The sequence below is a fragment of the Uloborus diversus genome, chromosome 8, assembly GCF_026930045.1.
Source record: "Uloborus diversus isolate 005 chromosome 8, Udiv.v.3.1, whole genome shotgun sequence".
Classification (NCBI taxonomy): Eukaryota; Metazoa; Arthropoda; class Arachnida; order Araneae; family Uloboridae; genus Uloborus; species Uloborus diversus.
Window position 1 is genome coordinate 97,698,894 of NC_072738.1, and position 21,537 is coordinate 97,720,430.

Sequence of the window (21,537 nt, forward strand, 5' to 3'; positions counted from 1 at the left end):
AAAAATGCATATTGCTTATAAATGAAATTTTTTAAATGTTTACAAGTGACATTGGATAGGAAATCCTATCACCATGAATTTCACCACAGATGTGTTCAATAAATCCATGCTAGTTTGATATTTCTAGTTCACTCTTTTCGTTATATGACCAAGGTGTCAGTCGTAAAGTTTTTTTTTTTCTTCTTTAATGATGACTTAATACGATAAAATGTATATTCTTTCTTTAGGTGAAATCTGTACTTACTTTTTCTTTCACTTTTTTCAGATGATAGTCTCGGAAAAGAAAATAGAAAAAAAAGGAGGATTATCAATGAGGACTTGGAACAAAATGAAGACACATTTTTCTCCTAAAAATACTTAAATAAAAAAGTCATTTAAAGATATCTTTGAATATGTAACTGGGAACCTTTGAAGTCAAATTAAATATGTTTCTTTTGAATATAACTTCTGATTCTTTAGGTACATTTGATAAACTTTTGAAATAAAGAAGAATTTCTTATTTTAAAAATTTTATGAACGTTCTCATTAATAGAACCTTTTTATTTTGTTTAATTTTTTTCATGAGTAATACTGGACCTAAAAAATGAATGGACCTTAAAAGAAGTATGATGTAATAAAATCACTTCACAAGGAGCAATTATAAAGATTTGATACAAATCTTTAAAATTTACAAACTGAAAAGTTCGAATAGTGATGTATATAAACAATGATTTGAACGTGATATTTGAAAAATTAAAGAGGTATAATAAAATATGTTTTACGATACATTTTAGTTGACTTCCAAACGTCAAAATATTGTGATTTATTTTTTCTTGAAAGTGTGCAGAAGGTTATTATACGATGAAGAAATTACTTAAATAAATATTATAAAAAATATTATTTAAGTTATAAAGTAATCAGAATAAAATATAAAGTTTAAAAAATGTTGTAAAAAATGATCATCTATTGTGAGACATGTTCACAACAATCTTCTCAATTTTAAACGCGATAAATGGTGTAACTTTGAATCGATCTGGAAATTAGTGTAAAAATGACAAAAGCTTTTATTTTTAAGAAAGTGTTTTTGCGTTTGCCAGTAGAAAAAGGAGAAAAAGTCTACTTAGTTTATAGCCAAAATTTAGCTGTGCCCAAGGAACATACATAAGAATACGAATAAAATCAAAATCAAAATCCATTGCAGTGATAATGGCTTAAGATCTGGAAGCATGAAACAATTCACTTGCCAAAAGAAAGATGCATTGTTTAACAAATGACTTTCAAAATGTGCAATATTTTTTAAGAGTTATACTTATAAAAGTGAAAATGTATACGTGATATATGATTCAGTTTTATGCGCCGTGAAAAATGGATAACGAAACGTATGATGCGTACGAGACATTGCTGAATAAATCCACAGTAGGCTGCAACTTCAGTAACAGCAGCGAATGTTCCTGGAAAAGTACCAATGAATTTATGTCATGCAACGGCACGAACTGCTCAACGAACCTAACTTTTGATCTGCTTCAGAATGATACGTTTCCAGATGTAGCAGCAGCGAAGATTTATTGGGCCTTAGTGATGATTCCCTTACCTCTAGTTGCAGTAGTAGGAAATATTCTGGTGATCCTCAGCGTTTATAAGGAACGCAGTTTGCAGTCTGCCACCAATTATTTCATAGTGAGCTTGGCGTTTGCTGACTTACTTGTAGCAGCTGTGGCCATGCCGTTTGCAGTTTATGTCTTGGTAAGTACTTTTGCAATCACAATATTTACTAGATATTTATATCTGAATATATTTTTTGAGCAATCACGATTGCTAATTGTTTTCATTTGACCGTCCTTGATGTCCGATTCCTTTTTCAACCCCACCGCCCTCTGCAGGCGCAACTCTTCCCGGTAGCCGCTGCTCCTGGTCGGTGGTGTCCATGTCCTAGACACACGTACGCTCATACACACTCACACACATACACACACGCGCCTTCACTTACATACACACATGCCAACGTGCACACACACAAGCCTACACATACACCAGGCCTTCACATACACAACTATACACGCATAACCGCCCAAGAGGAGGGACAGGAACCGTTTCTAGAAACAAGCGAGTGGGGTAGTAACCAATGAGTAGGGTCCTGTCGCAACTCGTGATTGCGAAAAACATAATTTGAATTCAAAATTTCAGAATTCAAATTAATTTTGAAAATTCAAAAAGCTTTTTTTTTCTGTTTTTTTTTAAATTATTATATTTTATTTTGATTAAACCTGTGTTATGGATTAAACCCGTTAATCCATAGAAAGTCTTAATTTATCAAGCCAATTTTTACCGAATTTGGAAGTAGAAACATGACAGAAGATTTTCTGAGCTGATTTTTAACTAAACGCATCTATATTGGTCGGTAACTTTTATAATCAGTATTTACTTGAAAATTTAAAAAGGATCTATTCAATAAAAATTTGATTGATTCATTAGTGTTTTACTGAAGACAGTGATATTTTGCTAATTAGTAAAGTATTTAAATAAAAATATCTTACATAAAACTTGCGGCTACTTTATTTTCCCCTTAAAACTAGAGAATACTAGAAAAATACTTTTCTCACCCACCTCCTATCTACAGTGGTGGTAAAAAAAATGCATCACCTGCGCCACAAAGGAGAGGAATATCATCCCGACAGCATTCAACACACAGTCAAGCATCCCGTATCCCAGATGATTGGGGATGTATTTCTAATCAAGGAGTTGGTGGGATTCACTTTGTGCAAGGAACAGTAAACGCTCAGGTGTATATTGGCATTTTGGAGGAGAAATTGCTTCCTACTATCCGGGATCACTTTACTTCAGTTCCAAACGTCATTTTCCAGAATGATTCTGCTCCGTGCAATAGGGCAAAACTGGTCAGTAACAATTTAAAAACCTTTATCCTGTCATTAAACTTAAATTGACATGGAGTTAAGTAATTTGTTTTCTCTAAACTCACACGCAGGTTCAGAAATGGAAAAATGAGCACGGGGTCAGTAGTTTGCCTAGGCCCGAAAACAGCCCCGATCTACGTAAACAACTATCGTATTCCTGTTGTTAAATGTTTATTTCATAAGTTTTGAAGAATTTCACATACACTCATCGTTAATCGGTCGACCAAAACTTCACTTATAATCCCATTGTTGTAAAAATGCGAGGGTGATGCATTTTTTTTTTAACCAGTACTGTATTAATACGAAAGCTTGAAATTACACGGTGGTGCGGGGGTGGTGGCTGTCTGCAAAAATAGTGCAACATTACTATTTGAAAAAATGAAACTAGACAATTTATAAGTAATCGGATTATTGTCACTTAAGTCAATAAATTTATTAAAATTATATACTGTCAATAGTCTCTCGAATGTCTTGCTTTGATCAGCGTAAATATTTTACTCCTTTAAAAAAAAAAAAAAAGCATTTACACACACACACACACACACACACACTTACCTGAAATACATGCTACATGTCTTCTTTATTTGTTGGAATTTATTTTCATTACATGATATTTCATTCAAACTCCTTTTAATGAGGAATTTAAATTTGTACATGATTTTCAGCTCTGACTGCAAATCAACCGAGTTCATATTTTTTTTTCTTAGTATTCACAAGTTTGAAAGAGTGATTCAAATTCTGCAAACAACATGCAACCATAGTTTACAAAGGTATCAGGCACACTTCGATTCATAAACATTTAAACGTGATTGTCGACGACATAGCAACCAATTTTACAATACTTTTTGAAGCGTTTCAACATTACGTGTGCTACGGGAGAATGCTAATGTAGAACCCCTTGAAAATGCCAACTTATCCGACATTTTGGATCCAAGGCAGCTTTGGATCAAACCTTGTTTCTAGGATTCATAAATAGTTCATAATATTCGCTGGTTACTATGTCGTAAACCAATGGACGATAAGTTGAGTAAACTGTCACTTAAGGTAAATTTAGAAAGATAACTTAGTTCACAAAATCAACAAAAATGTTTCGGGAAATGTTTACTGTAATGAGCCTCATTTTTCAAATCTCTTTTGTTTTTTCATTTGTATTAATGAAATCTTCTTCATTTACAGTAGAACATAATCAAACATCAATCATGCAACATATCTAGCACCAGTTTTATGCAATGAGGCTTTTTTTATAAAACCTAATTTTGTGCTCCTGCAATTGCGGAACCATAACGTCGAATGAGTTAGCTCCCCTTATATAGTGGCCTTATTAATAAGGAATGAGACAGCAACTGAGATGTCTGGCCACGTGCTGCTCACCCCCCCCCCTGACAAATTTCGGAACCAAAATGTCGGATGAGTCAGCTCTTTTTATATAGTGGCTATGTGATGATGAGGCGATTGGAATTCGTAGAAGCATGGTAAGTTTGCAGAAATTCTTAGCTTGTTTTTTAAATTTTCAATTCCGAAATGTTAGCATCCTGTCATTACGCAGTTGAGCTATACGATTCGAATTGTTGCTCTTTTCCAACAAACAGTTGCCATTTTCATTTTAATCTTAAAATAAATTCAATTTTAATGTAATCATTTCTTGATAACTATAGAATAAAGAAGCAAGTTAAGCGTTTTCAAATCCATGCTTTATAGCATTCAATTTCTTTAGTCGTTTACGGAAGAAAAAAAATCGAGTTTAACTTCGAATAAAAAGTTAGCGTTTTTAGAAATTTAAAAATCAGTTACAGTTTACATTTATCATTTTATTTCAAAACTTTATCTTAGAATTACTTGCCATAGCAAGAAAAAATATGAAACATTTAAGCAAACTAAGATTTAAATCAGAATAAAAATACTTCAACGAAATAAAAATGGAAACTTTCGTCTGCTAAACGCATCATTAATTAAAAACCTTTTTTAAGCAGTTTCACTTATTAAGTATTACTCGAGAAATACGAATAAGCTTGTTTTATTATTCGCTGGAGAGTTTTTGACGCTATTTATTCTATCTCAGTTTCGTCATTTTTAACAACGAACGGAAAACAAAAGAAACATTTGAATTATGCGTTCAAATGTTTTTATGCACTTTTCATTCATCTCGAGAGGTTTCGTGAAAAGTATTAGGTTAAATGAAGTAAGAACGGAAACGCTAAGAGCGCTTAAAAATAGCGAAGCTTTTAAAAGATAATGGAAAACTGAGCTGTCTTCATAACTAAATTTAACGGGATGGTACGTTTGTAAAATAAAATATTTCCTTTTTAATATGCGCTCAGAAATCTTTTCTAAACGACAACACTTTTTAAGAGAATATTGATTTAAAAAAATCAGAAATGTATTTTATAGTTGTATTCGGTTTGAACTTTTCGTAAGACCCATATATAAGAACTAACGACGACGGTACATTTAAAGGACTACACTTTTTAAAGAAATATTAATTAAAAAAAAAAAAACATTCGTCTCATGTCTAAACAGAAATGTATTTTATAGTTGTGTTCAATTTAAACTCTTCGTAGGACCCATATATAAGAACTATTATAGTCGTGATCATAAACCAAGAGGTGTAAATTATTCTATCAATTTTGGGTCCTTGAAGGCTTTTCAAAAAAGACTGCGTAGTTTTTAGTTTCAAGAGAAGTACAGTAAAACCTCTCAAATGCGGACACTAACGGGACAAATTTTTTTGTACACAATAGAGGTGTGTCCGTACGACAGGGGTTAAATAATGTTATTTGCCATGGAATCGATGAATTGAAAATTGTCCGCATGAGAGGGGTGTCCGTTCAGAGGGGTTTTACTGTATTTGTATGTAAATATAGGTACTTTCTGAAATATGCCTCATTTTTTATATAAAAAGGAAATGTATTTGCAAAACAAAATATTTCTTACTTAACCTTCGCCCAGGAGCCTTTTTCAAACATCACTTTTTAAAGAAATATTAATTAAAAAAACATTCTTATCACATCTGAAAAAGTGGTTCTTAGAGTAGTATATTATTTAAACTCTTCGTAGGATCCATTTATAACAACTATTATTGTGGTAGTTAGAAAAAGAGTGACAAAAGTTATCCTAACATAGTATCGAGTCATCGAAGGTTTTGTAGAAACATCTACAGAAAAAAAAAAAAAAGAACTGCGTGCATCTTAGTTTCAAAAGACGAATCGGTATTTAGTTATAAGTACTTTTTAAATTATGAATCAACTATTATGTAAAACGTAAATGTATTTGTAAAACGGAATATTTCATATTTGATATTCACTCATAAACCATTTTTAAATAACAGCACTTTTTAAGAAATATTAATTTTAAAAACAATCGTCTCATGTCTAAACAAAAATCTATTTCATAAAGGTATTCGAATTAAACCCTCCGTAGGATCCATTTATAAGAGCTATTATTGTCGAGGTTGGAATTAGAGTGGCATAAGTTATCTCAACATAGTTTCAAGTCATTGAAAGTATTGTAAAAAGATCTGCAAAAACAATCTGGAGAGCGTTTATTTTAGTTTCAAGAGAAGGGTTTGTATTTAAAAAGAAATACTTTTTAAATTGTGCATCAACTTTTATGTAAAACGGAAATGTATTTGTAAAAAACAGAATATTTCTTATTTAATATTCACTCAGAAACCTTTTTTAAACGACAACACGTTTTAAGGAAATATTAATTAAAAAAAAAAAAAAAACAATCGTCTCATGTCTAAACAGAAATGTATTTTATAGTTGTACTCGATTTAAACTCTTCGTAGGAACCATTTATAAGAACTACTACTATAGTGGTTAGAATTAGAGTGGTACAAGTTATCCTGACATAGCATTGAGTGACTGAAGTTTTAGTAGTAACATCTGCAAAAAAATCAAGACAGTGTACATTTTAGTTTCAAGAGAAGAATTCATATTTAAATATAGGTAATCTGCTTCTAATTCAGGAAAATTTCATGGCAAATATTACTGTAAAATGGAGTGTTTACAGTACAGAAAAGTTTTTCAGTAATTTGTACCAAAAAAAAAAATAAACGATTGCAGCACCAATTTATACACCACGTGACTTAAACTGTGAAGCAGATAACATCATATTTCTCCTCACTTGATGTGTCCGATCTCGCAAGGTGTTAACCACCGCCGCTGAAAGTCTCAAGATTGAACCTGGTGCTCGCATTTTGCTTTTTGTAACTAGTTATCCTACCGGAATTTTTACAGTAAAATCAAATTTTACGGTAACAATTATTGGTAACCTGGATGCCAGTAACTCTTACCGTAACATTTCAGGATTTTTTTTATCAGTGTACTTTTTAAATTATTCATCAGCTTTTGTGTAAAGTTACTTGTAACTTCTTTAAAAGTAACTTTAAACACTGTAAAAAATTCAGAAACGTTACTGAGTATCGTTTCAGAGTTTTAATGGTTTTTATCCACTTCCTTTAAAAAACAAGTATCACTGTCAAAAAGTTTCCTAAATGGCTACAAGTTGCACGAATGCAGACTTCTGACTGTTGTGAAAAATATTTTAACTCCGAGTTTAAATATTAACTGAGCGTATTATCGGCTTCAGTTCGTTCACAGCCGTCCTTGCTGATTAAGCTCCCCAAGGGAGCGAATAAGTATGGACTACGTAACTTTGCCAAAATCACAGGCGAGTAATAAATACTCTCGTAACTTACTTGCGATTCTGGCTTAGCTTTGGCCATGTTTGCAATGTTGCTTATGGAACTTTCTTAGTAAATCAGGAAGGTATCAAGGTATTATATTATGCCTACTTAATTTTACTCTAAAGTTCCAGAGACACAACTAACTTCAAACGGGACGATTTCTGAATTTTTCATGAAGCTTCCGGGTTAATTTCAAGAAGGTTATTCAATACTAAGCAGAAGACCTTCCTGGTTTTTGCAAGGAATGTTACTGGCAGAAATTGGGCACATCAGCTGCCCATTATTTTCTAGGAACGTTTCTGAATCGTTTTTACAGTGAATGGCTACAATAGTATAGGAAAAAATGGGCGAATTCTGCGCTTGAGGGTAATTTTGCAGTCTTGTGTTCTCATGTTCACATAATATACAGAGTAGTGTGTAAGGCTACTGCCATTTGCAGAAGAGCTTACTGCGAACAAGAAGATGGCATTTTTGATTATTTGATGGTTTGTTTTGTCTGGGTGTGATAATATTTTCGCCAATCATTCATTTACTATCTGCTTGTTAAAATCCAAAGTATTTGCAACCATTTTAGCGTCAATTTGTTTTGTTTCCGTCAGGCCCTGAATACTGAACAGGTAAGCCAGACTGTGGGCTAGAGCCCCTGGATTTAGTTTCTCCAAATGGTTACACTGTAAAAACGATTCAGAAACGTTCCTGGAAAATAATGGGCAGCTGATGTGCCCAATTTCTGCCAGTAACATATCTTGCAAAATCCCGGAAAGTTTTCCGCTAAAATTCAGTAACCTTTCTGATATTATCCTGGAAGCCTCATGAAAAATTCAGAAATCTTGCCTTTAAAAGCCAGTCGTGTCTCGGGAAAAATAGTGCAAACTTAAAAAGGTATAATATAACAGCATGGCATCTTCCTGATATATCAAGGAAGTTCCAAGAGCATTATTGCAAACATGGCCAAAGCTAAGCCAGAATTGCTGGTAAGTAACGAGAATTTTACTCGCCAGCAATTCTTGCAAAGCAGCGTATTCCATACTTATCCGTTCCCTTTGGGAGCTTAGCTTGCAAAGCAGCGTAGTCCATACTTATCCGTTCCCTTTGGGAGCTTAGTCAGCATGGACGGGCCGTAATTTCAATGAAGCCGATACACTTAATAAATACGCTCAGTTAATTTTTAAACTGGGAGCTAAAAATATTTTTCACAACCGTGAAAAGTCTGCATTCGTGCAACTTGAAACAATTCAGGAAACTTTTTGACAATAATACTGGATTTTTCCAGGAAGTCGATAAAAACCATTAAAATCCCGAAACGTAGCACGGAAATACCCAGTAACGTTTCGGAATTTTTTTATAGTGTAAAACTGTGTTATCCAAAGGTTAAAATTGCAGGGGGCGAGGGATCAAAAAAGAGGTCGAGGTTTGGCCTAGTATCTCTCGATGAGCTAGAGAGACTCTGGTTGCCATTAGACATTGGTGTTGTGTGAATACGTTTGCGTTATAATAGCAAACGTACTGAAATCAAACGCAATTTAAGCCGCTTGGAGCATAGAAAAATGTGTTCTTGCGTATGATATTGCATGGTTACAATTTGCAACAAATTTAAATTTTATTATAGCTAATATTTTAATGTTTTTTTTAATGAATTAATAAATGCAATTAAAAAAACATCTTTAATTCTATGTTTCTATCTCCGAGTTTGATAATGTTTCTTCAGTTTCAACGCGCAGGTTCAGTAGAAGCAATCAATAGCTGTTCTATGATTGGAGGCATAAATGAGATTTGTTTTATGATTATCTTCATTGCTTTGTCAAAAATACGAAGTTAAAGAAAGCAGATCTTACTTTACTGAAATTGGAAACTTATGGCTGCCACTTTTCTGTGAAAACCTTCGAATACTTAGTAAATGGAGTAATTTAGATGTTTCTGCTGCCGCATACAAGCTACAGACTCAACCAATAGATGTGAACTATTTTGGACTTTTCTAACGAAGCGAATAATGTAATTCAATAAGAACTAACCTAATAATTAAGGATAAAATTTGAAAGTTGGAATAACTGCTTTGTAGTTATGTTAAATTTCGGTTTCTATGTACAAAAAGACTACGGAGTCTGTCATTTATTAGCTGATATTTGCAATAAAAGTTTTTCTTCGTAGTTGTCCTAAGCAAGCAGATGAAGTGAGCGAAATTGCACAGTCGGGTAGGGTAATTCTGCGGAATGAAAGTTTTTAATTTTTATAAGTTTAGTAAGAACGTAACTTATTGACATGTTGACAGATCGAGGTTATATTTGAGGTGATACCGTTTTGTGAAGTTAAGTGAGCAGAATTCGACCTTTTTACCTATGTAGTTTACTGCAATGTATTTAGTTAAACTCAGTACCCCCTTTTATCATTCTAAAATTGAAAATATGTTTTCCGAAAGGGAGTCAAATGCATGCAAGGACTGTTATGGATGGTTGCAGAAAATTGCAACTGTTTGCCCAATCAGTGGCCTTGAAACTAACCCCGCAGTCATTCTCATCTGAACTGCAGTTTCGGTTGTCAGATTTCATATGCTTCATCTGGATACCCTCAGTTTTCCAATGGGTGCCCACAACTAAAAACTATCCTATGGTTATAAGGCTGCACCGGATCATATCCTCGACTGTCTTGAATTATCTAAAGAGGATCTATATGTGAACCTACCCTATGTGCTCGATATGCTCAGAGTCACTGGAGCCATAGACTACAATGGATGAGGAATAGCAACAACCACAACAAGAAACTAAAGAGGAACCGTAGCCCATCTTCAACTTAAGGTGTAAAATTTTGACTTCTGCTATTATCATTCTCACCCGTTCAATTATCTGAAAGAGAAAAAAGAGTGAAATCATTTCTAGTTTAGGAAGTCCTTAAATATTTTTTTCGACTGAGAAGTCAAACGTAATTCTTTGTGATGAACATTTCGTTTTCATTTTATAAGTGTTTAATAAAATAATCTCCTCTTACCATGAGAGCAGAAAATACTTTAATGTAAATTAACAACTTAAAAATGTAAAATTTATATAATTAATACCCATAGGAAAATGCCCTGATTCTGTAATTGCTCAATTGTAACCAGCAAATAAATTATATTAATACCCATATAAAAACGATAAGGAAAAAGAAGGAAGTAGAGAAGGAAAAAAAAACAATTATCATTATAGCAATTTAAAACTGCAGTTTTTTGTTGCCGCAAATTAAAAGTATGAAGGTGGGGTGAGTGACGGGGGGGGGGGGGGGGGGAATCCGAAACTTAATTGAGAAAAGAAGTGACTTTAGAAGATTAAATTTGCTATAGATATTGTGCCTTTGCTTGTTCAAACAGTATTTTGTTTTTCTAATTCCTTGCTTCACCTCTCCCAACGGTCTTAATCGTTTTTATTTCGTGTATCATATTAATGTATTTGTATTTCGTACAAAAAAAGCAAAACTTGAAAATAAAAAATCTCTTCATTTATCCCTTTTATCCAAAACAAAATTCGATATTCGCTTTTTAACAAGCTTAAATTAAAGTTGAGGGTATGATTTCACACCCTGACAAAACGACAGTGACACACACACACACACAAAAAAAAAAAAAAAGAACAGCTTTGGAGAAGATCCAGGTTTAAAGCAATAGTATTAAGTTATTTAGTTTCACAAATATTACAATTTACTAGAAAATCGCCCGTTAAGGTATGACGGGTGAAAATTGTTTCTAAATTTGAATGAAGCATTTGCCTGTTTGGTGATATTTTGATAGTTGAAATTTCAACACTAATTGCAGTGGATTAACCCTAAACTCCAGTTATTGCGTTAATGGTTGACCTTTTTTCGTTTCTTCATTCTCCTAAAATAGCAGTTTTACCAGTAAAACAGTTAAGTTAACGGATTCAGTTCAGCCTGTTCAAAATAAAGCATTTTCCTGCATGTTAAAAAATTCCAAAACATATTATCAAGCCGTGGTGCGAGTTTCATTATTGATGACGTCAATAGCGTTCTTCGACCATTCGCTATTATATTATAGGAGGATGCACAATAAAATTATGATGTGATGTTTTCTGATTAGTTTTTGTTGTCTAAATCACCAACTTTTTAACTAACGTTGTGCGAATTTTGGGGTAAGAAAGATCATTACATTTAGATTTCAAGTCCATGGTTTTTTTAAAAAATTCTGAGTTGTGTCTCTTTTGTTGCTATGGCGACAATACGATATTCAAAGTAACATTAAGCAGTATTCAGAGATTTCCCCCAAACTCGAATCTTAACCACTTCAGGATATTTTAGTGTTTCCTGGATGAGTTGAGTCATGACATTAACAATACTTACCCATTTTTAAAACAATAGAGAAAGGGCTGAGCTTGGTTCTCTTCCAGGAGTTTTGCAAAAGTATTCCGACTCAGTCTGCGATCTTTTTAACCGAGTACTGTAAAAGAAGGAAAGCATTGTCAAGGTCATATGTCAAAGTATTTTGTTGCAGTTACAGTTTCATTGAAACAGTGAAGAAGTTGAACAAAACAGCAGAAACGAACGAAGCTATTTTCTAATAAAATAATGCTTCTAATATGTGCTCTGTTGGAAATCATCAATTAGAGATTTCGTGAGAGTTTTTTTTTTTTTTTTTTTTGTTCATTTTTTTATACTTTAGAGTTGATGAATTGCAACATTATTTCATGTTTTAAAACTTCCTAACGTTGTATTGTAGATAAGTCAAATTTAAAACCCTTTTTAAAGGAATTTTCAGACGATATTAGATGCAAATGAAATATAACTTTAATATTTTCTCAATTCGTAATTCCAATAAACTATAGGGAGCGCTGCAGCCACTGTCTTATGGCGGAGGAAAAAGGTAAAACAAACAAATGTCGTAACTTGACGTTTAGTGACTGACAGTAATTTTTAGTTGTGTTTGTGGGAAGCTTTCTTTTATATTCTTCTGAAATTACATTACACCACAAACTGTCCGAAACCTGTAATTTACCCAAAGAATACACGTGGAATGAAATGGAATGTTTTACCTTTTTCTTAGTATTATTATTCACCGCAAGGTAGCGTATTTGAGCTCAGGAGTTGCGATTGGTAAAATTCTGAGGGTTTTTTTTTTCATCAAAGGCTCATCTTTAAATCGATTTTTATACAATCCATCTTTCGGTGCTAAACGAAAAACGGAAATGGAATTAAAACTAGTTTTTAAGCATTTTGAAATAACAACAAAATTTATTTACTTTCCTTTTAAATAGTTTTCAGACAGTTAACTTGACTATTTTCTTTAAAATTTTTGCCGTTTATACAAAGACTTAGTCTTTTAGGGGTGAACTACATTTCTTTAAACGTACTTAAATTAAAAGTATTTAAATTTCCATTGGCATACAAAGAAAACTAAAGGTAAAAATCACAAAAAATATGACTCAAAAAATAAGTTTTGAACGTTTCACTGAATAAATAATGCTGTTTCAAAGTCTTTGATGATAAAAAAAGTCAAATATTTTCACGCTTTTAGTTTTACCTTTTTACTACATTTTTATAAGATAAAAAATACTTTGACATTTGAATTTTGATATTTTGAATTGGGTTTACATTTTAGAATTATAACATTAAGGGAACTGGTAAGTAGCGTAGACGGAATAAAATAGCACAAAACGAAGAGTTAAACAATGTCAAATTTCGTTAGATGGTTTGAAGAGTGAAACGCCTTTTCTCGACTTTGCCTTACACAAGATGGAAATGCATAAAATTTGTCTAAAAATAGTGATACATGATACTGTACCTGGCAATTTGATTTCGTGCTGCTTTATACATTAACAAAAAATAATCTTTTTTTATTTGGTTCATTAAAATGATAACAAAAAAAAAATGCTTCTCCATTTTTTTTTCTAACGTTTGTTAAAGCACAATACGTTGTACATCACTTTTTTTCTCTCTTTAAGAAATGCGCTTTTTATAGATTATTGATGTCCTTATGCAAAAAAGTTGGTCATTTATCATATCCAGTTTCTATGCAAAATATCTTTACACGACTGAGTAATCAAGAATAGATTGCAGAAATTATGATTTTTTTAACTATAATTTATAAAAAAAAAAAAAAATGCGCATGGGATGGATAAATAGGCTCAGTTTGTTTATCAGACAGAAAACACCGGGAAGCATGTACTTTTCACAGAGGAAACAAAATGATAACCTTTGATCTGGACATCCACTACAAATTCCCAAATTTGGAATTAGTTATTTTTCCTCAAAGAAGTCTGCCAGTGCCTGTGCAGTTGGAGTAAGAGCCGGTGTCTGCTATTTTCCCTCCGATTCCGCAGCCCTAATGTTTTTCAGTAAATTGCAGCAATAAAATTCAGCGTCTAATTACGTAAGCTTATTGTTAGTTCCCTGCCCGTTTATGAGGATATATTGGGGGAGGGGGAGCGTCAATTCCTCGCTGCCTCCCTGGATTTGCGAAGTTAATGCAGTTACCTGTAAATTGGCATTGTTTTTGAATTTTTTTAAGGTATAGATGTCTACCCTATCCCTCCCCTCTCCGGTAAGAGTTCGAAAAGACGGCCATGAGGAGCTCATTAACGAGAAATGTTTTTGCTCTTCTGTTTTAATAACTTTTTACCAGTAACAGGGGAGGTGAAAAGTATGACAAAACAGGGGATCCCCTTATTTTCCTTAGATGTTCTTTGAACAAATAAAAAATACCAAAAATCGAAAGCGCCTGGGAAGGATAAATAGGCTAATTTTGTCTATCAGATAGAAAATACCAGGAAGCCTGTATGCTTCACAGAGAAAGCGAAATAAAAACCTTTGATCTGGACATCCACTACAAATTCCAAAAGTCGGAATCAGTCATTTTTCTTCAAAGAACTCTGCCTTAGATGTTCTTTGAACTTCTAAGGGGCGTTTGCATGGAAAAGCAATATTTTTGATTTTTGAGTTATACCTTTTTTGAGGCAATTTTACTAGAGCCTTAAGTATTAAACCGTAACATAGGCAAGCCAATTGGCGATAAATTTATCACACATTATTTGTAAATATCCAAGCGAACCAAAAAACCTTTCAATTTTCTACTATAGACAAAGCCGTGCGGGTGCCACTAGTTTACTAATATAAGAATACAGAGAGCACTTGGAAACATTCTTTCAAGTAGTAAAGATGCAGTGTCAGTTATTGTGCAAATTGGTGTTTTTTTTGTAGAAAAATTATATATTGCGGTAAATAATTGACTAATCGTGATAAAACAAATCTATTATTTATTAATGATTTTATTTTAGCAATTTTTATACCAAATTTTTAATACTAGAAAATGGATCATATCATATTACAGGAAAATTTTGGCAGCAACTTAACCAGTAGTATATCACGTCGTATATTCGGGAATAATTTAGATCTTATTGTAGCTAGAACATATAGTGCGTAAATTTTGCAAACATTTCAAACAACTCTCCACCTCATCTAGAATAGTTGGTATCTCATACGCATAATACAGGTTGGGCAAATAAATCCATCTTCACAGTTCTAACGTGAGAGCCATGTGTAGTACTGCCGAAAATTGTAACCCTGAAGAGAAGGTGAGGTTTCAGCGATATTTAAGCCACATGCACTTGCCAAAAGATACTGATAAGCAAAAAGGATTTTTAGATTCACATTAAAAAAAAAAAAAGATTGTTGGGGAAAACTAACCGATTTGACGAAATATGAAATGGGGGTGGTGGAATGAACTTTTGAGCGTTCTGTGAGACCGTATGTCCCATACTGCTAGTTAATTGAATTGCAAACACATTAAGGAGAAATTCTTTCCAAAGAAATATAATAAATATAATATATATTTAACTTATAATAGGGAACAAAAAAAAAGTAGATTCTTCTAGCTGTTGTTAGATAGATTAATAATAATAATAAAAAAAAACAATTATTTTCCGACTAACACATTACAGTATGTTTCAACCACAATGCAGGGCAACATATTAAACAAAAAGTTCTACCTAGAAGTAAACTGTCCTACGCCCCCGTTTACCAACATCGATTTTCAAGCTTCGAAACAATATTCATACAGTATTGATCCGTTGCGAACAAACCCCTCTTATGGCACAGTATTTTTTCTTATGACAATATTTTTTTCTTGGAGGAAAAAGTGTTAAAATGGGCACAGGTGTAAATATTTGGGCACACTTCTCTAGTGGTTAGGGGAGGTGTTGAAGACTGTCGGCGAGGACTGTATATAGTGCCATCTTTACTAATCATAAAGCTGAAAGTCTCAATGTACGGATCTCTGTGACGCGCATGGTGCCTAGACCGTTCGGCCGATTTTCATGAAATTTGGCACAGAATTAGTTTGTAGCATGGGAATGTGCACCTCCAAGCGAGTTTTCGAAAATTCGATTTTGTTCTTTTTCTATTCCAATTTTAAGAACATTTTCCCGAGCAAAATTATCATAAGATGGGTTAGTAAATTTCAAAGTTATCACAATGTGGAACCGTAACATGGGCAAGCCAATTGGCGAGAAATTCATCATACCTTATTTGTAAATATACAGGCAAACCAAAAGACCTATTAATTTTCTACTACGGGCAAAGCCGTGCGGGTGCCCCTAGTTTACTTATATAAGAATACAGAGAGCAGTTGCAAACATTCTTTCAAGTAGTATGGATGCAGTGTCCGTTATTGTTCAAATTTGTGTGTGTGTTTTTTTTTTTTTTTTTTTTGGCTGCATTCTAAGAGATGTGTTAAATCGTTCTCTTTTCATGTTCGAATGTATAATTAAAAGTAATTTCACAGTGATATTAGGAAAGCGGAGATCTCAAGCTACTCTTTGAAGCACACCTTGAAGCCGACGCAGGTCATGTACACTTTTTGGTTACATGTAATAGTGCCCATCCTTCTTTTGTGTAGTTGGTGTAAATATGGGCACCCATGTGAAGGATGCTTTTAATTATGCCACCACTTTTTTTTTTAAGAACAAAAATTTTTTTCAAGTGATGCAACTTGCATCTTTTGTGATGGAGAGTTCTATGAAGACACTCGGAAAGAGGTACGGGCCAAATGTGGCCTACACTTATAATGTGCAGGAGCGTAAAGAAAAAGTAGTGTTTGCGATTATTGTAAATATTTTTTTTCTCCTGTAATAAATAAATTATCTACTATTTTTTACTATCTTTCTTCTATATATATAAAATTGGATGTATGTTTGTGGGTGACTGGGTATGTATGTATGTTCCTCATACAAATCCACAGTTTTAGTCGGATTTCTTCCAAATTTGGCACAAAGGTAAATTGTTGCTCAGGAATTTATATAAGCTTTTTTTTGGAATTTTAAAAACACCCAAAGGGGTCTAATTTCATATTTTGAGTCATAAAATTGCTCTTTTCTGCACGAACTAATTTTTGTATAGTGATGAATTTAGTCTAAATGAAAAGCCCGTAAAAAACTGCCCTAGATGAAGTTTCTTCAAAGATTGAATTTAATCGTTAAATTTGTGAACCTTGGTTCAAAGCAAATGAAAACGGTTATCAACATATAACCACCAGGAGCTATTTTAAATGCAATCAGCACAAAACGTATCCTAAGCGATGGCCGTCAATGCCGTCTAGCGATGAGCATTGAAGCATGTTTGGCGAGAAAGCCGTATATATAATAAATGATGCTGTACATCGTTTCTTAAACTGCGACCTACGAGGCCCCAGGGGTCCATTGATGGTGCTACTTAATTTGATGTTACCGTTTAATTATAATTTTTAAATGTTGTTTACTTATAAAATCCACAACAGTAAGGTTTCGTGTAAGTTTTGATCAGTGTTTATCCCGTTAATAGCAAGAAAATACAAACATGAGTAAGGTAATAGTATTGCATTCAATATTGACGTACAATCTTCGACTGTTTCAACATTAGACTACTTTTATTAAAACCACATCCCTCCCCTTTCATCCTTGCAACAGAAATTTTATTGAATGTTCTATGATCCTTATCAAACCAATTTGCAATTTGTAAATTTTCTTTATACTATTGTTTATTTACGTCAAATCTTTAAGTAATTTCGGTTTCTTCAAAGATTGACTATAATAGTTAAATTTGTGAACCTTGGTTCAAAGCAAATGAAAATGGTTAACAACATATAACCACCAGGAGATATTTTAAATGCAATCAACACAAAATGTATCCTAAACAATGGCTGTTAATGTCGATTAGCGACAAACGTATAGCATGATTGGCAAAACATATTATCAAGCCGTGGTGCGAGTTTCATTATTGATGACGTCAATAGCGTTCTTCGACCATTCGCTATTATATTATAGGAGGATGCACAATAAAATTATGATGTGATGTTTTCTGATTAGTTTTTGTTGTCTAAATCACCAACTTTTTAACTAACGTTGTGCGAATTTTGGGGTAAGAAAGATCATTACATTTAGATTTCAAGTCCATGGTTTTTTTAAAAAATTCTGAGTTGTGTCTCTTTTGTTGCTATGGCGACAATACGATATTCAAAGTAACATTAAGCAGTATTCAGAGATTTCCCCCAAACTCGACTCTTAACCACTTCAGGATATTTTAGTGTTTCCTGGATGAGTTGAGTCATGACATTAACAATACTTACCCATTTTTAAAACAATAGAGAAAGGGCTGAGCTTGGTTCTCTTCCAGGAGTTTTGCAAAAGTATTCCGACTCAGTCTGCGATCTTTTTAACCGAGTACTGTAAAAGAAGGAAAGCATTGTCAAGGTCATATGTCAAAGTATTTTGTTGCAGTTACAGTTTCATTGAAACAGTGAAGAAGTTGAACAAAACAGCAGAAACGAACGAAGCTATTTTCTAATAAAATAATGCTTCTAATATGTGCTCTGTTGGAAATCATCAATTAGAGATTTCGTGAGAGTTTTTTTTTTTTTTTTTTTTTTGTTCATTTTTTTATACTTTAGAGTTGATGAATTGCAACATTATTTCATGTTTTAAAACTTCCTAACGTTGTATTGTAGATAAGTCAAATTTAAAACCCTTTTTAAAGGAATTTTCAGACGATATTAGATGCAAATGAAATATAACTTTAATATTTTCTCAATTCGTAATTCCAATAAACTATAGGGAGCGCTGCAGCCACTGTCTTATGGCGGAGGAAAAAGGTAAAACAAACAAATGTCGTAACTTGACGTTTAGTGACTGACAGTAATTTTTAGTTGTGTTTGTGGGAAGCTTTCTTTTATATTCTTCTGAAATTACATTACACCACAAACTGTCCGAAACCTGTAATTTACCCAAAGAATACACGTGGAATGAAATGGAATGTTTTACCTTTTTCTTAGTATTATTATTCACCGCAAGGTAGCGTATTTGAGCTCAGGAGTTGCGATTGGTAAAATTCTGAGGGTTTTTTTTTTCATCAAAGGCTCATCTTTAAATCGATTTTTATACAATCCATCTTTCGGTGCTAAACGAAAAACGGAAATGGAATTAAAACTAGTTTTTAAGCATTTTGAAATAACAACAAAATTTATTTACTTTCCTTTTAAATAGTTTTCAGACAGTTAACTTGACTATTTTCTTTAAAATTTTTGCCGTTTATACAAAGACTTAGTCTTTTAGGGGTGAACTACATTTCTTTAAACGTACTTAAATTAAAAGTATTTAAATTTCCATTGGCATACAAAGAAAACTAAAGGTAAAAATCACAAAAAATATGACTCAAAAAATAAGTTTTGAACGTTTCACTGAATAAATAATGCTGTTTCAAAGTCTTTGATGATAAAAAAAGTCAAATATTTTCACGCTTTTAGTTTTACCTTTTTACTACATTTTTATAAGATAAAAAATACTTTGACATTTGAATTTTGATATTTTGAATTGGGTTTACATTTTAGAATTATAACATTAAGGGAACTGGTAAGTAGCGTAGACGGAATAAAATAGCACAAAACGAAGAGTTAAACAATGTCAAATTTCGTTAGATGGTTTGAAGAGTGAAACGCCTTTTCTCGACTTTGCCTTACACAAGATGGAAATGCATAAAATTTGTCTAAAAATAGTGATACATGATACTGTACCTGGCAATTTGATTTCGTGCTGCTTTATACATTAACAAAAAATAATCTTTTTTTATTTGGTTCATTAAAATGATAACAAAAAAAAAATGCTTCTCCATTTTTTTTCTAACGTTTGTTAAAGCACAATACGTTGTACATCACTTTTTTTCTCTCTTTAAGAAATGCGCTTTTTATAGATTATTGATGTCCTTATGCAAAAAAGTTGGTCATTTATCATATCCAGTTTCTATGCAAAATATCTTTACACGACTGAGTAATCAAGAATAGATTGCAGAAATTATGATTTTTTTAACTATAATTTATAAAAAAAAAAAAAATGCGCATGGGATGGATAAATAGGCTCAGTTTGTTTATCAGACAGAAAACACCGGGAAGCATGTACTTTTCACAGAGGAAACAAAATGATAACCTTTGATCTGGACATCCACTACAAATTCCCAAATTTGGAATTAGTTATTTTTCCTCAAAGAAGTCTGCCAGTGCCTGTGCAGTTGGAGTAAGAGCCGGTGTCTGCTATTTTCCCTCCGATTCCGCAGCCCTAATGTTTTTCAGTAAATTGCAGCAATAAAATTCAGCGTCTAATTACGTAAGCTTATTGTTAGTTCCCTGCCCGTTTATGAGGATATATTGGGGGAGGGGGAGCGTCAATTCCTCGCTGCCTCCCTGGATTTGCGAAGTTAATGCAGTTACCTGTAAATTGGCATTGTTTTTGAATTTTTTTAAGGTATAGATGTCTACCCTATCCCTCCCCTCTCCGGTAAGAGTTCGAAAAGACGGCCATGAGGAGCTCATTAACGAGAAATGTTTTTGCTCTTCTGTTTTAATAACTTTTTACCAGTAACAGGGGAGGTGAAAAGTATGACAAAACAGGGGATCCCCTTATTTTCCTTAGATGTTCTTTGAACAAATAAAAAATACCAAAAATCGAAAGCGCCTGGGAAGGATAAATAGGCTAATTTTGTCTATCAGATAGAAAATACCAGGAAGCCTGTATGCTTCACAGAGAAAGCGAAATAAAAACCTTTGATCTGGACATCCACTACAAATTCCAAAAGTCGGAATCAGTCATTTTTCTTCAAAGAACTCTGCCTTAGATGTTCTTTGAACTTCTAAGGGGCGTTTGCATGGAAAAGCAATATTTTTGATTTTTGAGTTATACCTTTTTTGAGGCAATTTTACTAGAGCCTTAAGTATTAAACCGTAACATAGGCAAGCCAATTGGCGATAAATTTATCACACATTATTTGTAAATATCCAAGCGAACCAAAAAACCTTTCAATTTTCTACTATAGACAAAGCCGTGCGGGTGCCACTAGTTTACTAATATAAGAATACAGAGAGCACTTGGAAACATTCTTTCAAGTAGTAAAGATGCAGTGTCAGTTATTGTGCAAATTGGTGTTTTTTTTGTAGAAAAATTATATATTGCGGTAAATAATTGACTAATCGTGATAAAACAAATCTATTATTTATTAATGATTTTATTTTAGCAATTTTTATACCAAATTTTTAATACTAGAAAATGGATCATATCATATTACAGGAAAATTTTGGCAGCAACTTAACCAGTAGTATATCACGTCGTATATTCGGGAATAATTTAGATCTTATTGTAGCTAGAACATATAGTGCGTAAATTTTGCAAACATTTCAAACAACTCTCCACCTCATCTAGAATAGTTGGTATCTCATACGCATAATACAGGTTGGGCAAATAAATCCATCTTCACAGTTCTAACGTGAGAGCCATGTGTAGTACTGCCGAAAATTGTAACCCTGAAGAGAAGGTGAGGTTTCAGCGATATTTAAGCCACATGCACTTGCCAAAAGATACTGATAAGCAAAAAGGATTTTTAGATTCACATTAAAAAAAAAAAAAGATTGTTGGGGAAAACTAACCGATTTGACGAAATATGAAATGGGGGTGGTGGAATGAACTTTTG

The 21,537-nt window shown here is 33.0% G+C and overlaps 1 protein-coding gene across 1 annotated transcript in view; it reads left to right on the forward strand.

Annotated features, from left to right (window-relative positions):
• The first annotated feature begins 1,344 nt into the window (after positions 1–1,344).
• Positions 1,345–21,537, forward strand: part of LOC129228503 (dopamine D2-like receptor) — a 105,614-nt gene continuing 85,421 nt past the window's right edge. The window contains exon 1 of the mRNA XM_054863182.1: positions 1,345–1,722. Coding sequence (XP_054719157.1) covers positions 1,345–1,722 — 378 coding nt within the window. The remainder of the gene's footprint in view (positions 1,723–21,537) is intronic.